At 42.1% G+C, this 16,606-nt stretch overlaps 1 protein-coding gene across 1 annotated transcript in view; it reads right to left on the reverse strand.

Annotated features, from left to right (window-relative positions):
- The window catches only part of LOC122935391 (titin homolog), an 848,771-nt gene that overhangs the window by 814,495 nt on the left and 17,670 nt on the right, over positions 1–16,606 (reverse strand). Inside the window, exon 5 of the mRNA XM_044291163.1 lies at positions 5,902–6,084. Within this exon, the coding sequence (XP_044147098.1) occupies positions 5,902–6,084 (183 nt within the window). The remainder of the gene's footprint in view (positions 1–5,901; positions 6,085–16,606) is intronic.

Below are 16,606 nucleotides of genomic sequence, written 5' to 3' on the forward strand. Positions count from 1 at the left end.
CACAAAGGTCAGTTTCACCCCATTTTGGGTGCACAGGCGAGTACTCTTTGGGAGAACTATGGCCCCCGTAGCACTAAACACCCGCTCTGATGCCACACTGCTGGCCTGGCAGGAAAGCTTGTCCAGGGCAATCTCGGACAGCTGTGGCCACAAATTGAGTTTGGCTGCCCAGTAGTCAAGGGGATCTTCAATATGGGGTGGCAGGGTGCATTCCAAGTAAGCCACAACCTGCTGGTTCAGGTTCTTCTCTATGTCTACCTGTTGCTGCTGGTGAGTAGTTTCTTCAGTAGGCCGGCAAAGAAAACTGTTCATCAGCAACTCTAGACTTAAGTTGCTGCTGATGGAACTGGTGCTGCTCCTGCCCAACCCCCTCTACCCAGAAGCCATGGAAGTGGAACATGAGCACAGAGGGACCTGCATGACCAGACCTGTGTGAGGATTGGCAATTGTGCACATAGGCAGCGGCCAACTAACTAGATAGGATGTCTCGTTACTAGTTCAGTTTGTACTCCCTCTCAGCGGGTGTAAAAAAGGACCCCATTTTGGATGGGTAGCGAGGGTCTAACATGGTGGAAAGCCATTAGTCATCCCTCTTCCAAATGGGGACAATTCAGCTGTCATTACGTAAGCAACTGAGCATGGATCGGGACAGTTGCGCAAGTGACTCGGAGAGACACCCTGCCTCTATCTCAACTGCATACTGCCACGGTGTGTCTGGGTCATCTGCCTAGTCTTCCTCATCGCCCTGTAGCTCCTTTGGCTGTTCCTGCTCCTTTTGCTCCTCCTCTCCTGTCACCTGTGTAGAAAAATCACCCATTTCTCTACGCATTGCTTGTGCTCGAATGTACTCCTCCTCCTCTAGTTCAGCTTCCACAGGGCTCATGTGGCCTTGAGATGTAGTCAACACGTTTCCTGTCCCCTGTACAGGCAGATTTAGCAACATCTGTTCCAGGACATAAATCAGTGGAATGACGTTGTTCATCCCGTAGTCCTGGCGACTGAAAAATAAAGTAGCCTTCTCAAAGGGCCCGAGCAAACGGCAGGTGTCAAGCATGAGCTGCCACTGGCTAACATCAAAGTTACACAGGGGAGTACCTCTGTCCACCTTTATCATCAAAAAAATAATTTATGGCCTTTCTCTGTTCATATAATTGGTCCAATATACGGAGGGTGGAATTTGAACAGGTGGAAACATCACATAGCCTATGTTTGGAGATGCTGTTCTGCTGCTGCAGCTCAAGGAGGGTGTGCTTTGCTGTGTACAAGAAGCTGAAGTGCATGCAAAGTTTCCTGGCCATTTTTAGAATGTCTTGCAGATGGAGTGAAGACTTCAGGAACCGCTTTACAATCAGATTGAACACGTATGCCATGCAAGCGCATGGCTCAGCCCTCCTTGACACAGCACCGACACCATATTCTTCCCGTTGTCGGTCACCATGGATCCAATTTTGAGTTGTTGAGGAGAAAGCCAGGATTCAATTACTTGATGGACACAGAGCAGTTCCTCCCCAGTGTTACTCTGTTCACCCAAGCAAACAAGGTGCAGAACATCGTGCCAAGGTGGCATGTTGGTGGAGCACTCTGAACTGTCCCTGTAGTGGAGGATGAGGACACGGTGGAGAATAAAGAGGCAGAGGCGGACATTGTTGCAGGACCATGGCATGAGAAAGTGGAGGCGGAAGCGGCGTCACCTGGCCAAGTTGCTGGTGTGGCTGGGCAGGAACCACATTTACCCAGTGGGCCGTAAAGGACATATATCGTCCTTGACCATAGTTAGAGCTCCACGCATCGGCGCTGACGTGCACTTTGGCACACACCGACAGACTCAAGGACTAACCCACCTTCTGTTTTACATACAGTACAGACCAAAAGTTTGGACACACCTTCTCATTCAAAGAGTTTTCTTTATTTTCATGACTATGAAAATTGTAGATTCACACTGAAGGCATCAAAACTATGAATTGACACATGTGGAATTATATACATAACAAAAAAGTTTGAAACAACTGAAAATATGTCATATTCTAGGTTCTTCAAAGTAGCCACCTTTTGCTTGGATTACTGCTTTGCACACTCTTGGCATTCTCTTGATGAGGTTCAAGAGGTAGTCACCTGAAATGGTCTTCCAACAGTCTTGAAGGAGTTCCCAGAGATGCTCAGCACTTGTTGGCCCTTTTGCCTTCACTCTGTGGTCCAGCTCACCCCAAACCATCTCAATTGGGTTCAAGTCCGGTGACTGTGGAGGCCAGGTCATCTGGCGCAGCACCCCATCACTCTCCTTCATGGTCAAATAGCCCTTACACAGCAGATATTCTACCATGAAGGCCTGATTCACACAGTCTCCTCTTAACAGTTGTTCTAGAGATGTGTCTGCTGCTAGAACTCTGTGTGGCATTGACCTGGTCTATAATCTGAGCTGCTGTTAACATGCGATTTCTGAGGCTGGTGACTCGGATGAACTTATCCTCCGCAGCAGAGGTGACTCTTCCTTTCCTGGGGCGTTCCGCATGTGAGCCAGTTTCTTTGTAGCGCTTGGGGACACTTTCAACGTTTTCCCAATTTTTCGGACTGACTGACCTTCATTTCTTAAAGTAATGATGGCCACTCGTTTTTCTTTACTTAGCTGCATTTTTCTTGCCATAATACAAATTCTAACAGTCTATTCAGTAGGACTATCAGCTGTGTATCCACCTGACTTCTCCACAACGCAACTGATGGTCCCAGCCCCATTTATAAGGCAAGAAATCCCACTTATTAAACGTGACAGGGCACACTTGTGAAGTGAAAAGCATTTCAGGTGACTACCTCTTGAAGCTCATCAAGAGAATGCCAAGAGTGTGCAAAGCAGTAATCAAAGGAAAAGGTGGCTACTTTGAAGAACCTAGAATATGACATATTTTCAGACATATATTGTTTCACACTTTTTTGTTATGTATATAATTCCACATGTGTTAATTCATTGTTTTGATGCCTTCAGTGTGAATCTACAATTTTCATAGTCATGAAAATAAAGAAAACTCTTTGAATAAGAAGGTGTGTCCAAAGTTTTGGTCTGTACTGTATGTGTGCAGGGCTGGTACTGCCTTTTTCACAAAGAAATGATGGCTTGAGACTCTTCACCTCGACTTGGCACAAGCCATCAGTTCTCTGGAAGGTGCAGAGTCCAGCATTTGGAAAGGGAGGGACTGCAGCACCAGAAACTTGGCCAGTAGCATGTTCAGCTTCAGCGCCATTGGATGAGTGCACGCATATTGTTGTCTCTTGGCAATCACTTCAATGTTTGATTGCTGACAAAATGACTGATGAGGAGTTCAGGACGAGGAACAGGAGCATCAGAACCAGTAGATGATGAGAAAGACAGCTCCCTTTAGCTGAGGTGGTGGAGCCTTGACCGCATGAAATAGGGTGCGTGCCAATGGGTGATGCAGCGGTTTCTGCATCAGGCTGGACCACCTCCTCTGGCGGCTTAACAAAAAATGGATACAGCGCTGGGTATACCATTTTTTTCCCCAACACTCCGCACTGTATGTCTGCTACTACTGCCTCCGTGAACCCCTGTATCAATACTTTCGGGGCAGGTAGGCTCCTGCGAAGAGGGTGGTCTACCCCAGGCACGTTTGGCTCTCGACCTCCCACTGCTGCCACCCTGCTGACTGGCAATATTCGAATTTGCGATATCTCGCAAATATTTTGGCAAATATTCAACATAAATTAGCAAATTCGAGAATTCAACATTATTTTCTTGATTGCGAAAATTGGCAATGTAATATGTATTGTGCACGCAATACAGGTGTGGGTCACTTTTGCTACCTTTTTCAAGCTGCTAGAAGTTTCCTGGCAGAACATTACAATAGCTTTATATGCAGATAGAGTGCTCCAATAGATTTGCGATTGCGCAAATCGGCAATTAATTATGCACATATTTTGGCTCAATTCGTGCAACTTCACATTTTAGCAGGTCTGACTACATATTACTGATTGGTGCACTAAATATTGTTGTGAACTTGCGACATCACAGCACTATGTCTGTAGCATCTATGTATAGGAGTCTGACCACTCGAAACACCAGCTCCCACTTTACTCTCATCATCACTATTTGCCTGCCTACCAAAGGGAGCAGCAGATGTCTCCTCCAGCTTCTGGCTGGGCAGTAGCTGCTGACTGTACTCTAGTAGCGCGTCCTCGCTGAAAAGTGGAACAGAGCCTACGGAATATAATACTCCTCGTGTTGAGGGAACAGAAAATGACAGAGGCAGGTTGAGGACAATTGGGGGCACAGGGCCTCTGTCCCGAGCCATGCCAACAAAGCGTTGTGTCAGAGGAACCCGCCGACTCTTGGCTGGGGGTATCTGATGTCACTTGCGACAAAGCCGAATACCGAGTCAAGCATTCAAGCATCGCTGGGTTTCTGGTTAAGACACAACTGCTATATGACACTGGGAGCTCAGGCGTCTTGCTGGGACTCCTGCTGCCACCCCCTATTCTGCTGCTACTTCTGCCTGCGACAGAAACATTTAGGCTACTGCCTGTTCCCTTTGAAGGGCCTGTCACTTGTCTGTCTGACATACTGTATAATAAAAGAGTTAAATTAAAATTAAATAACACATTGAAAAAAAGTCTGAAGTACAATGTAACCTCACCGCAGAACAGAACTTAAAGGGAACCTGTCACCTCAAAAACGCATATAAAACTGCCAGCATTACCTCATAGTAGCCCCCAGTCTGTTAATAATCATATGTTTGATCTGGTAATCTGATACTCCATAGAATCAAAAAACGGTGTTTTAAGTGCCATCAGCGCTATCTTGTTTTTCCCTCTGTATAGCTGCGGTATCTCAGCAGAACCGTACACAAATGCTGCACAAGACAAAGACACTATATAGAAAGTATATTATAGGTATATCACACCCCTGCCTCAATCAGTATTTTTGGGGGCAACCGGTATATCACAACAGTTGCAATTAGTTGTTCCAATAGCGTTTGTCCCTCTGTATAGCTGCGGCATCTCAGCAGAACCGCACACAAATGCTGCACATACACTATATACAAAGTATATTATAAGTATATCACACCCCTGCCTCAATCAGTTTTTTTTTGGGGGGTAACTGATATATCACACCATTTGCAATTAGTTGTTCCATTAGCGTTTGTCCCTCTGTATAGCTGTGGTATCGCAGGAGAACCGCACACAACTGCTGCACAATACAAATGCACTATAATATACTTGCTATGTTAGAAAGTATATTATAAGTATATAGCACCCCTCAGTATGTCAGATCTATCGATAGCACACCTATACCAGTACTTAAAAGGACTTTTGTGGCCCGATTAGCTAGCGTTTGGTGTCTCTAACAGTCTGTCCCTGCTCCTCACAGCAACCTCTCCCTACACTGGCAAAAGACTGAATACAAAATGGCAGCCAGATAGGGTTAATTATAGGGTAGGGGGTGTGTCCATGTGCTGAAACTTCTCAATTGGCTGTCCTGTCCCACCTGATAGATGTGTCACGGGTCAAAGTTCGGCACAATGCAAAATAATATGGCGCCAGCGGACATCGCCATATGTTCGTCTGCTCGGCGAACCGCGAACGAGCAAAGTTCGCCGCAAAATGACCACCGGTAGAACCGCAGGGCCTTCTCTAATGGTAATGGAAAACATTGCAACAACACGATATGAAATGAAACGGTAACAGGATTTCAGGATTTTAGTTTTGATAAAAATATATTTAAAATATCTTTTGATACAATGTGTTTTCTAATAATAAATGAATAGAATTGGAAATATGGCTACATATCATTTGATAGATATGACTGGAGTCTTTTTGCCGCTTTTACAATTTCATTATGCGATTTCCACTTGTTACCTCCGGGAGATCTTCATCAGTATTCATTTGGCTATTTACCTTGTGTCTCAACATTGGTTTCCACCTTCTCCTTCTCTTCTTCCTTGGTCTTAAGCTTTGTTTTGTTTCCCTCTGATGTTTTTGTTTCCTTTATGGCCTTTGGTACCTTTGCTTCAGATGTTTTAGCCTTTACTTCTTTTTCTACCTTTTCCTCTGTCAAAGAGACCTTAGCTTTCTTTTCATCTAAAAGCAATGAAAGGCAGCAGCTTATTACATTTAGAAATAAGTTTAAAGGTAAATCTGGTAAATACTGTAATTTAGGCTCAATGATAAAAAAACATAATTTATCCTCAGTATTGTTTTATTTATTTTGTCATATAGTACACATTTATTTTTGCATTTTGAAAATGTCAATGCCCTGCACTTTTATCATTTTGTTTGTCACACAATTTATTTAGGCTCTTTAAGAAGTTGTCCAAGAAAATTTACCAATGCCTCTGCTATAAAATAATATATATATATATATATATATATATATATATATACACATCTCTTTATCTAGCACCCTTCTCTGTGCTGCCGATCTAGTACTTTTCCCACTGTGGTAGACTGCTGGCCACAGTGATTGGCTAAAGTGATATTGTGCTGTATACCTGCATGTCATGGTGATATGCACAGTGATGGTGACATACAGGTATACGGAACATCACTGCAGCAGCCAATCACTGTCCTCACCAGTGTACCGCTTAGAACAGTAACTACTATGGCCAAGTGCTGTATACCTGTAAGTAACCACTGCAGTCTGTAAACAGACAGCTGGAGATGGAATGGACTGGAAGCACAAAGGACAATGTCAGAGAAAGAGGTATGTCATTTATTTATTATTTTATTTTTTGCATTGGTACAATTTTGAATTATCTTTCAACACCTTTAAGGCCTGGGACAATTTAACATTTGTGTCACTTAAATTTTTACCTCCACACCTTACAAGAGCATTTTTTTACTCTTGCATTTACATAACCATATGAGGGTGCCTTTTTTGTGAGATGTATATTTAATTTACTATATATTGTATTGGGAAGAAAACAGAGTACCAACATAATTTTTTGGGGTTATGTTCTTATAGCTTTCATTGTGCACTAAAAGTTACATACCACCTTATTCTGCTGGTCAGTATGATTACAGCAATTCTTAATGTATATTGGGGTTATTTCTCAAACTGGTGTAAAGTAGAACTGGCTTAGTTTCCCATAGCAACCAATCAGATTCCACCCTTAATGTTTGACAGCTCCTTTGGAAAATTAAAGGTTGAATTTGATTGGTTGCTATGAGCAACTAAGCCAGTTCTACACCACTTTAATAAATGACCCCTATGTTTTACTACTTGAAAAAATATACAAAGATGTGTGTGGGCTGTTTGTTTTATCTTTATATATAAAATATTATTTATATATATATATATATATATATATATATATATATATATATATTATTTATATAAATTAGTAAATGAGGTATTTAAAATTTCTAATAATTTTGATTTTTTTATATATATTTTTAACAAAGAAAAATTTACTTTGCTTTACTTAAACCCTGGTAGACTGGTATAGTTTACAAATGCAGTCTATATGGATTATGATGTTTTTCCAATAAGCCCTGCCACATGCAGGTCTTAATAAGCTGTAAACAATAATAGGCTTGGAGATTTCAAAAAGCCTCAGGTTGCCATTGCAACTTATTGGGCACCCCACTATTTCACTACAGGATTTGGCTTGGTAGGTAATCAGAGGAAAGATGGAGCCTCCTCACTCTGTCTAACTGTTCAGATGCCATGTGCGCTATTGAATGCAGCATCCAAAATGTTAATGGACCAGGACGGATCTTGGTCACTGCTTGGGGGCAGCTGCATAAGGAAGCCCTGAATGTGTATAGAGTCTCCAGAGTCCCCACATACTCCATCCTCATATAATTTCTATGTAATATTATTTTAAGGGGTTCAATGTACTATAAAAATAACAAAATTGCAATGTGACTTAATGTAATGTTTAAAAATAGTAAATAATAATAGTGAGGTATTAAACAGTTTTGTTTTATTTTTGGGAGGGGAGTAGTGTTGATCGAGCACCAAAGTGCTTGTGTAGCACACTTTGCGAGGCTCGGATGTTCTACTGAGCACTGGAACACAATGGAAGTCAATAGGAGAACCGCAGGCACCCCGTATTCTGAAGAAAGGAGGGTGTCAGACTCTAGTTCGGCTTAGGAGTCTCTGCTCTGACTCCATATATAGCTATGTCCATATATGGAGTCAGTGCTTGGTGACACCCAGTGTATTTAAATCTAATTTAGCCTATATTTCAGAAAAGTTTTGCCGGAATTCAAACTCACAACTTTCTGTATTAGAGAAAAAGCACTCAACCACTCAGTTATAATAACTACATAGCCAGTTACTTAAATAAAAAAAAAAAAAAAAAATATATATATATATATATATATATATATATGAGACGTCTATTGTACTATACTTCTACTGAGACCTATACAGTAAAATTTTCATATATATATATATATATATATATATACAGCACAGACCAAAAATTTGGACACGCTTTCTCATTCAAAGAGTTTTCTTTATTTTCATGACTATGAAAATTGTAGATTCACACTGAAGGCATCAAAACTAGGAATTAAACACATGTGGAATTATATACAGTACAGACCAACAGTTTGGACACACCTTCTCATTCAAAGAGTTTTCTTTATTTTTATGACTATAAAAATTGTAGCTTCACACTGAAGGCATCAAAACTATGAATTAACACATATGGAATTATATGCTTATCAAAAAAGTATGAAACAACTGAAAATATGTCATATTCTAGGTTCTTCAAAGTAGCCACCTTTTGCTTTTATTACTGCTTTGCACGCTCTTGATGAGCTTCAAGAGGTAGTCACCTGAAATGGTTTTCACTTCACAGGTGTGCCCTGTCAGATTTAATAAGTGGGATTTCTTGCCTTATAAATGGGGTTGGGACCATCAGTTGCGTTGTGGAGAAGTCAGGTGGATACGCAGCTGATAGTCCTACTGAATAGACTGTTAGAATTTGTATTATGGCAAGAAAAAAGCAGCTAAGTAAAGAAAAACAAGTGTCCATCATTACTTTAAGAAATGAAGGTCAGTCAGTCCGAAAAATTGGGAAAACTTTGAAAGTGTCCCCAAGTGCAGTCACAAAAACCATCAAGCGCTACAAAGAAACTGGCTCACATGCGGACTGCCCCAGGAAAGGAAGACCAAGAGACACCTCTGCTGCAGAGGATAAGTTCATCCGAGTCACTAGCCTCAGAAATCGCAGGTTAACAGCAGCTCAGATTAGAGACCAGGTCAATGCCACACAGAGTTCTAGCAGCAGACACATCTCTAGAACAACTGTTAAGAGGAAACTCTGTGAATCAGGCCTTCATGGTAGATTATCTGCTAGGAAACCACTGCTAAGGACAGGCAACAAACAGAAGAGACTTGTTTGGGCTAAAGAACACAAGGAATGAACATTAAAACAGTGGAAATCTGTGCTTTGGTCTGATGAGTCCAAATTTCAGATCTTTGGTTCCAACTACCATGTCTTTGTGCAACGCGGAAAAGGTGAACGGATGGACTCTACATGCCTTGTTCCCACCGTGAAGCATGGAGGACGAGGTGTGATGGTGTGGGGGTGCTTTGCTGGTGACACTGTTGGGGATTAATAAAAAATTGAAGGCATACTGAACCAGCATGGCTACCACAGCATCTTGCAGCTGCATGCTATTCCATCCAGTTTGCGTTTAGTTGGACCATCATTTATTTTTCAACAGGACAATGACCCCAAACACCTCCAGGCTGTGTAAGGGCTATTTGACCATGAAGGAGAGTGATGGGGTGCTACGTCAGATGACCTGGCCTCCACAGTCACCGGACCTGAACTCAATCGAGATGGTTTGGGGTGAGCTGGACCACAGAGTGAAGGCAACAGGGCCAACAAGTGCTAAGCATCTCTGGGAACTCCTTCAAGACTGTTGGAAGACCATTTCAGGTGACTACTTCTTGAAGCTCATCAAGAGAATGAGAAGAGCGTGCAAAGCAGTAATCAAAGCAAAAGGTGGCTAACTTTGAAGAACCTAGAATATGACATATTTTCAGTTGTTTCATACTTTTTTGATATGTATATAATTCCACATGTGTTAATTCATAGTTTTAATGCCTTCAGTGTGAATCTACAATTTTAATAGTCATGAAAATAAAGAAAACTCTTTGAATGAGAAGGTGTGTCCAAACTTTTGGTCTGTACTGTACATAACAAAAAAGTGTGAAACAACTGAAAATATGTCATATTCTAGGTTCTTCAAAGTAGCCACCTTTTGCTTTGATTACTACTTTGCACACTCTTGGCATTCTCTTGATGAGCTTCAAGAGGTAGTCACCTGAAATGGTCTTCCAAAAATCTTGAAGGAGTACCCAGAGATGCTTAGCACATGTTGGCCCTTTTGTCTTCACTCTGCGGTCCAGCTCACCCAAACCATTTGGGTTCAGGTCCAATGACTGTGGAGCCAGGTCATCTGGCGCAGCACCCCATCACTCTCCTTCATGGTCAAATAGCCCTTACACAGCCTGGAGGTGTGTTTGGGGTCATTGTCCAGTTGAAAAATAAATGATAGTCCAACTAAGCGCAAACCGGACGGAATAGCATGCCGCTGGAAGATGCTGTGGTAGCCATGCTGGTTCAGTATGCCTTCAATTTTGAATAAATCCCCAACAGTGTCACCAGCAAAGCACCCCCACACCATCACACCTCCTCCTCCATGCTTCACGGTGGGAACCAGGCATTTAGAGTCCATCCGTTCACCTTTTCTGCGTCGCACAAAGACACAGTGGTTGGAACCAAAAATCTGAAATTTGGACTCATCAGACCAAAGCACAGATTTCCACTGGTCTAATGTCCATTCCTTGTGTTCTTTAGCCCAAACAAGTCTCTTCTGCTTGTTGCCTGTCCTTAGCAGTGGTTTCCTAGCAGATATTCTACCATGAAGGCCTGATTCATACAGTCTCCTCTTAATAGTTGTTCTAGAGATGTGTCTGCTGCTAGAACTCTGTGTGGCATTGACCTGGTCTCTAATCTGAGCTGCTGTTAACCTGCGATTTCTGCGTCTGGTGACTCTGATGAACTTATCCTCCGCAGCAGAGGTTACTCTTGGTCTTCCTTTCCTGGGGCGGTCCGCATGAGAGCTAGTTTCTTTGTAGCGCTTGATGGTTTTTGTGACTACACTTGGGGACACTTTCAAAGTTTTCCCAATTTTTCGGACTGACTGACCTTCATTTCTTAAAGTAATGATGGCCACTTGTTTTTCTTTACTTAGCTGCTTTTTTCTCGCCATAATACAAATTATAACAGTATATTCAGTAGGACTATCAGCTGTGTATCCACCTGCCTTCTCCACAATGCAACTGATGGTCCCAACCCCATTTATAAGCCAAGAAATCCCACTTATTAAACCTGACAGGGCACACCTGTGAAGCGAAAACCATTTCAGGTGACTACCTCTTCAAGCTCATCAAGAGAATGCCAAGAGTGTGCAAAGCAGAAATCAAAGCAAAAGGTGGCTACTTTGAAAAACCTAGAATATGACATAATTTCAGTTGTTTCACACTTTTTTGTTATGTATATAGTTCCACATGTGTTAATTCATAGTTTTGATGCCTTCAGTGTGAATCTACAATGTTCATAGTCATGAAAATAAAGAAAACTATTTGAATGAGAAGGTGTGTCAAAACTGTTGGTCTGTACTGTATATATATGTGTTTTTAGCCATACTATATTTACACACTTTATATATATAGAATATAGAATATATTATAATATATGTAAAAATATTATCGCTAAAACATCAGTAGTAGTTTCCCACTTGTTATGCATTCATCAAGATGTCACGTGGCGGTTTGCCGTGATGTGGTTTGTGCCCCCTCTCAGGTGGTATCATCTTCCAGTGGATATTCAGGTCTGTTGCGCCCTTGCGTTATGGCTGCGGTGTTCCGTGGTTGCTGGTTGCTAGGGGCAACGTCCTGTATCGCAGCTTCTTTGCTGTGGTTCCTTGTTTACCCCTGACCTGATTTGGTACCTCCCTGCTTGGTTCTGATGGGGTTAAACTTCCTCTTCGGTACCAGAAGTGTGTCCTTTCAGGTGTGCTCGTTAGGCTGCTACTTCTGTCTTTGAGCATGGAGTTTCAGGGCTCAGTCTGCATAGCTTGTGGTCAGTACTGTTAATTCAGGCTGTTCCTGTTCTTGTGTGCATTATGGGGGCCAGATCTGTTTATTCAGGCTGTCCCGTACCCTGCTATGTTTCTGCTTTTGCTATCAATGCCACACCATACCATGCCTGTACCCTGCTATGTCTTTGTTCATGTCTGTCCTTGTCCGTGCCTGGTGGGTGTAATGCCCTTTTGGCTTTGTCATGTCTATGTTTTGCTTTGCCCGGTTTTGCCTTTGCTTTTGTCCGGCCACCTATGCCTTGGTATGGGTCGCCTGGTTCTGCATTGTTTTCTTCTGTTCCGTTCCATGTCCTGTACCTCACTATGCCTGTTTATGTTTCCATGCTATGTTTATGTCATGATGGTTGCTTTCCTTGTTCATGACATGATGGCTGCGCTCCTAGACGGTTCCAGTCAGCTCCAGGTTCCATGATTGTTGCGTTCCTAGTCGGTTTCGGTTGATGTCATGATGGTTGCATTCCTTGCTCACAACATCATGGCTGCGCTCCTAGATGGCTTCAGTCGCATCAGGTCCTCCTCCGAAAGGGGGCTCTCATGAATTCCCTGGAAAGGGGAATTCCCGTTCCAAGCGATGCGCTGTCCACGCCTTGCTCGCAATGCTTCTCGGAGGCCCCCCCCCCCGGACCCCCGGCACGTGACATCAGAAGGATATAAATATATATATATATATATATATACTTTTTTGTTTAGTAAATAAACATTTATTTTGTGCCATACATTTTTTATATTAGAATTAGAAAAAAAAAAATATATATATATATATAAATCTAATTTAACCTTTATTTCAGAAAATGTTTGTGATGGGATTTGAACTCACAGCTTCTGCATCTTAGCCCAGAAATGTAACCACTACACTATATAGCTGCATAGCCAGTCACTTAAAAAATACTAATAAAATATAAGATTTCTACTGTATAGGTCTCTGTAGAAGTACGGTACAGTAGAAGTCTCATAATTTTTTTTATTTTTATTTTATTTAAGTAACTGGCTATGCCGCTATTATAGCTAAGTGGTTAGGTGTAGGGATGAGCGAACTCGAACTGTATAGTTCGGGTTCGTACCGAATTTTGGGGTGTCCGTGACACGGACCCGAACCCGGACATTTTCGTAAAAGTCCGGGTTCGGGTTCGGTGTTCGTCGCTTTCTTCGCGCTTTTGTGACGCTTTCTTGGCGCTTTTTGAAAGGCTGCAAAGCAGCCAATCAACAAGCGTCATACTACTTGCCCCAAGAGGCCATCACAGCCATGCCTACTATTGGCATGGCTGTGATTGGCCAGAGCACCATGTGACCCAGCCTCTATTTAAGCTGGAGTCACATAGCGCCGCCCGTCACTCTGCTCTGATTAGCGTAGGGAGAGGTTGCGGCTGCGACAGTAGGGCGAGATTAGGCAGATTAACTCCTCCAAAGGACTTGATTAACTGATCGATCTGCAGCTGTGGATCATTGAGCTGCTGATCCTCAATTGCTCACTGTTTTTAGGCTGCACAGACCGTTTGTCAGTCACATTTTTCTGGGGTGATCGGCGGCCATTTTGTGTCTTGTGGTGCGCCAGCACAAGCTGCGACCAAGTGCATTTAACCCTCAATGGTGTGGTTGTTTTTTGGCTAAAGCCTACATCAGGGTGAAGCTGTCACACCAAGTGCATTTAACCAGCAATAGTCTGTTCATTTTTTGGCCATATACAAAATCAGGGGCAAGCTGCGCCTGTCACCAAGTGCATTTAACCCTCAATGGTGTGGTTGTTTTTTGGCTAAAGCCTACATCAGGGTGAAGCTGTCACACCAAGTGCATTTAACCAGCAATAGTCTGTTCATTTTTTGGCCATATACTAAATCAGGGGCAAGCTGCGCCTGTCACCAAGTGCATTTAACCCTCAATGGTGTGGTTGTTTTTTGGCTAAAGCCTACATCAGGGTGAAGCTGTCACACCAAGTGCATTTAACCAGCAATAGTCTGTTCATTTTTTGGCCATATACTAAATCAGGGGCAAGCTGCGCCTGTCACCAAGTGCATTTAACCCTCAATGGTGTGGTTGTTTTTTGGCTAAAGCCTACATCAGGGTGAAGCTGTCACACCAAGTGCATTTAACCAGCAATAGTCTGTTTATTTTTTGGCCATATCCCAGTCTAATTCTGTCACTAAATCCATACCGGTCACCCAGCGCCTAAATACTAGGCCTCAAATTTATATCCAGCTAAATCTGTCCCTAGTGCTGTAGCTGGGCGAGTTATTTAGTGTCCGTTCAAGCACATTTCTTGTTCTGGGTTGAAATACAATTCCCAATTTAGCAATTTCATAATTTAGTGGTTTCTGCTATATCAGAGCTATTTGAAATCTATCCCTAAAAGGGTATATAATATTTAAGGTGCACATTGGGTCATTCAGAATAACTTCACACACACCCGCTACTGTGTATTTCCAAGTCTAATTCTGGCACTAAACCCATACCTGTCACCCAGCGCCTAAATACTAGGCCTCAAATTTATATCCCGCTAAATCTGTCCTTAGTGCTGTAGCTGGGCGAGTTATTTAGTGTCCGTTCAAGCACATTTCTTGTTCTGGGTTGAAATACAATTCCCAATTTAGCAATTTCATAATTTAGTGGTTTCTGCTATATCAGAGCTATTTGAAATCTATCCCTAAAAGGGTATATAATATTCAAGGTGCACATTGGGTCATTCAGAATAACTTCACACACACCCGCTACTGTGTATTTCCAAGTCTAATTCTGGCACTAAACCCATACCTGTCACCCAGCGCCTAAATACTAGGCCTCAAATTTATATCCCGCTAAATCTGTCCTTAGTGCTGTAGCTGGGCGAGTTATTTAGTGTCCGTTCAAGCACATTTCTTGTTCTGGGTTGAAATACAATTCCCAATTTAGCAATTTCATAATTTAGTGGTTTCTGCTATATCAGAGCTATTTGAAATCTATCCCTAAAAGGGTATATAATATTCAAGGTGCACATTGGGTCATTCAGAATAACTTCACACACACCCGCTACTGTGTATTTCCAAGTCTAATTCTGGCACTAAACCCATACCTGTCACCCAGCGCCTAAATACTAGGCCTCAAATTTATATCCCGCTAAATCTCTCGTTACCGCTGTCCTGTTGTGGCTGGGAAAGTTATTTAGTGTCCGTCAAAGCACATTTCTTGTTCTGGGTTGAAATACAATTCCCAATTTAGCAATTTCATAATTTAGTGGTTTCTGCTATATCAGAGCTATTTGAAATCTATCCCTAAAAGGGTATATAATATTCAAGGTGCACATTGGGTCATTCAGAATAACTTCACACACACCCGCTACTGTGTATTTCCAAGTCTAATTCTGGCACTAAACCCATACCTGTCACCCAGCGCCTAAATACTAGGCCTCAAATTTATATCCCGCTAAATCTGTCCTTAGTGCTGTAGCTGGGCGAGTTATTTAGTGTCCGTTCAAGCACATTTCTTGTTCTGGGTTGAAATACAATTCCCAATTTAGCAATTTCATAATTTAGTGGTTTCTGCTATATCAGAGCTATTTGAAATCTATCCCTAAAAGGGTATATAATATTCAAGGTGCACATTGGGTCATTCAGAATAACTTCACACACACCCGCTACTGTGTATTTCCAAGTCTAATTCTGGCACTAAACCCATACCTGTCACCCAGCGCCTAAATACTAGGCCTCAAATTTATATCCCGCTAAATCTCTCGTTACCGCTGTCCTGTTGTGGCTGGGAAAGTTATTTAGTGTCCGTCAAAGCACATTTCTTGTTCTGGGTTGAAATACAATTCCCAATTTAGCAATTTCATAATTTAGTGGTTTCTGCTATATCAGAGCTATTTGAAATCTATCCCTAAAAGGGTATATAATATTCAAGGTGCACATTGGGTCATTCAGAATAACTTCACACACACCCGCTACTGTGTATTTCCAAGTCTAATTCTGGCACTAAACCCATACCTGTCACCCAGCGCCTAAATACTAGGCCTCAAATTTATATCCCGCTAAATCTGTCCTTAGTGCTGTAGCTGGGCGAGTTATTTAGTGTCCGTTCAAGCACATTTCTTGTTCTGGGTTGAAATACAATTCCCAATTTAGCAATTTCATAATTTAGTGGTTTCTGCTATATCAGAGCTATTTGAAATCTATCCCTAAAAGGGTATATAATATTCAAGGTGCACATTGGGTCATTCAGAATAACTTCACACACACCCGCTACTGTGTATTTCCAAGTCTAATTCTGGCACTAAACCCATACCTGTCACCCAGCGCCTAAATACTAGGCCTCAAATTTATATCCCGCTAAATCTGTCCTTAGTGCTGTAGCTGGGCGAGATATTTAGTGTCCGTTCAAGCACATTTCTTGTTCTGGGTTGAAATACAATTCCCAATTTAGCAATTTCATAATTTAGTGGTTTCTGCTATATCAGAGCTATTTGAAATCTATCCCTAAAAGGGTATATAATATTCAAGGTGCA

The sequence above is a fragment of the Bufo gargarizans genome, chromosome 4 (assembly GCF_014858855.1).
Source record: "Bufo gargarizans isolate SCDJY-AF-19 chromosome 4, ASM1485885v1, whole genome shotgun sequence".
Lineage (NCBI taxonomy): Eukaryota > Metazoa > Chordata > Amphibia > Anura > Bufonidae > Bufo > Bufo gargarizans.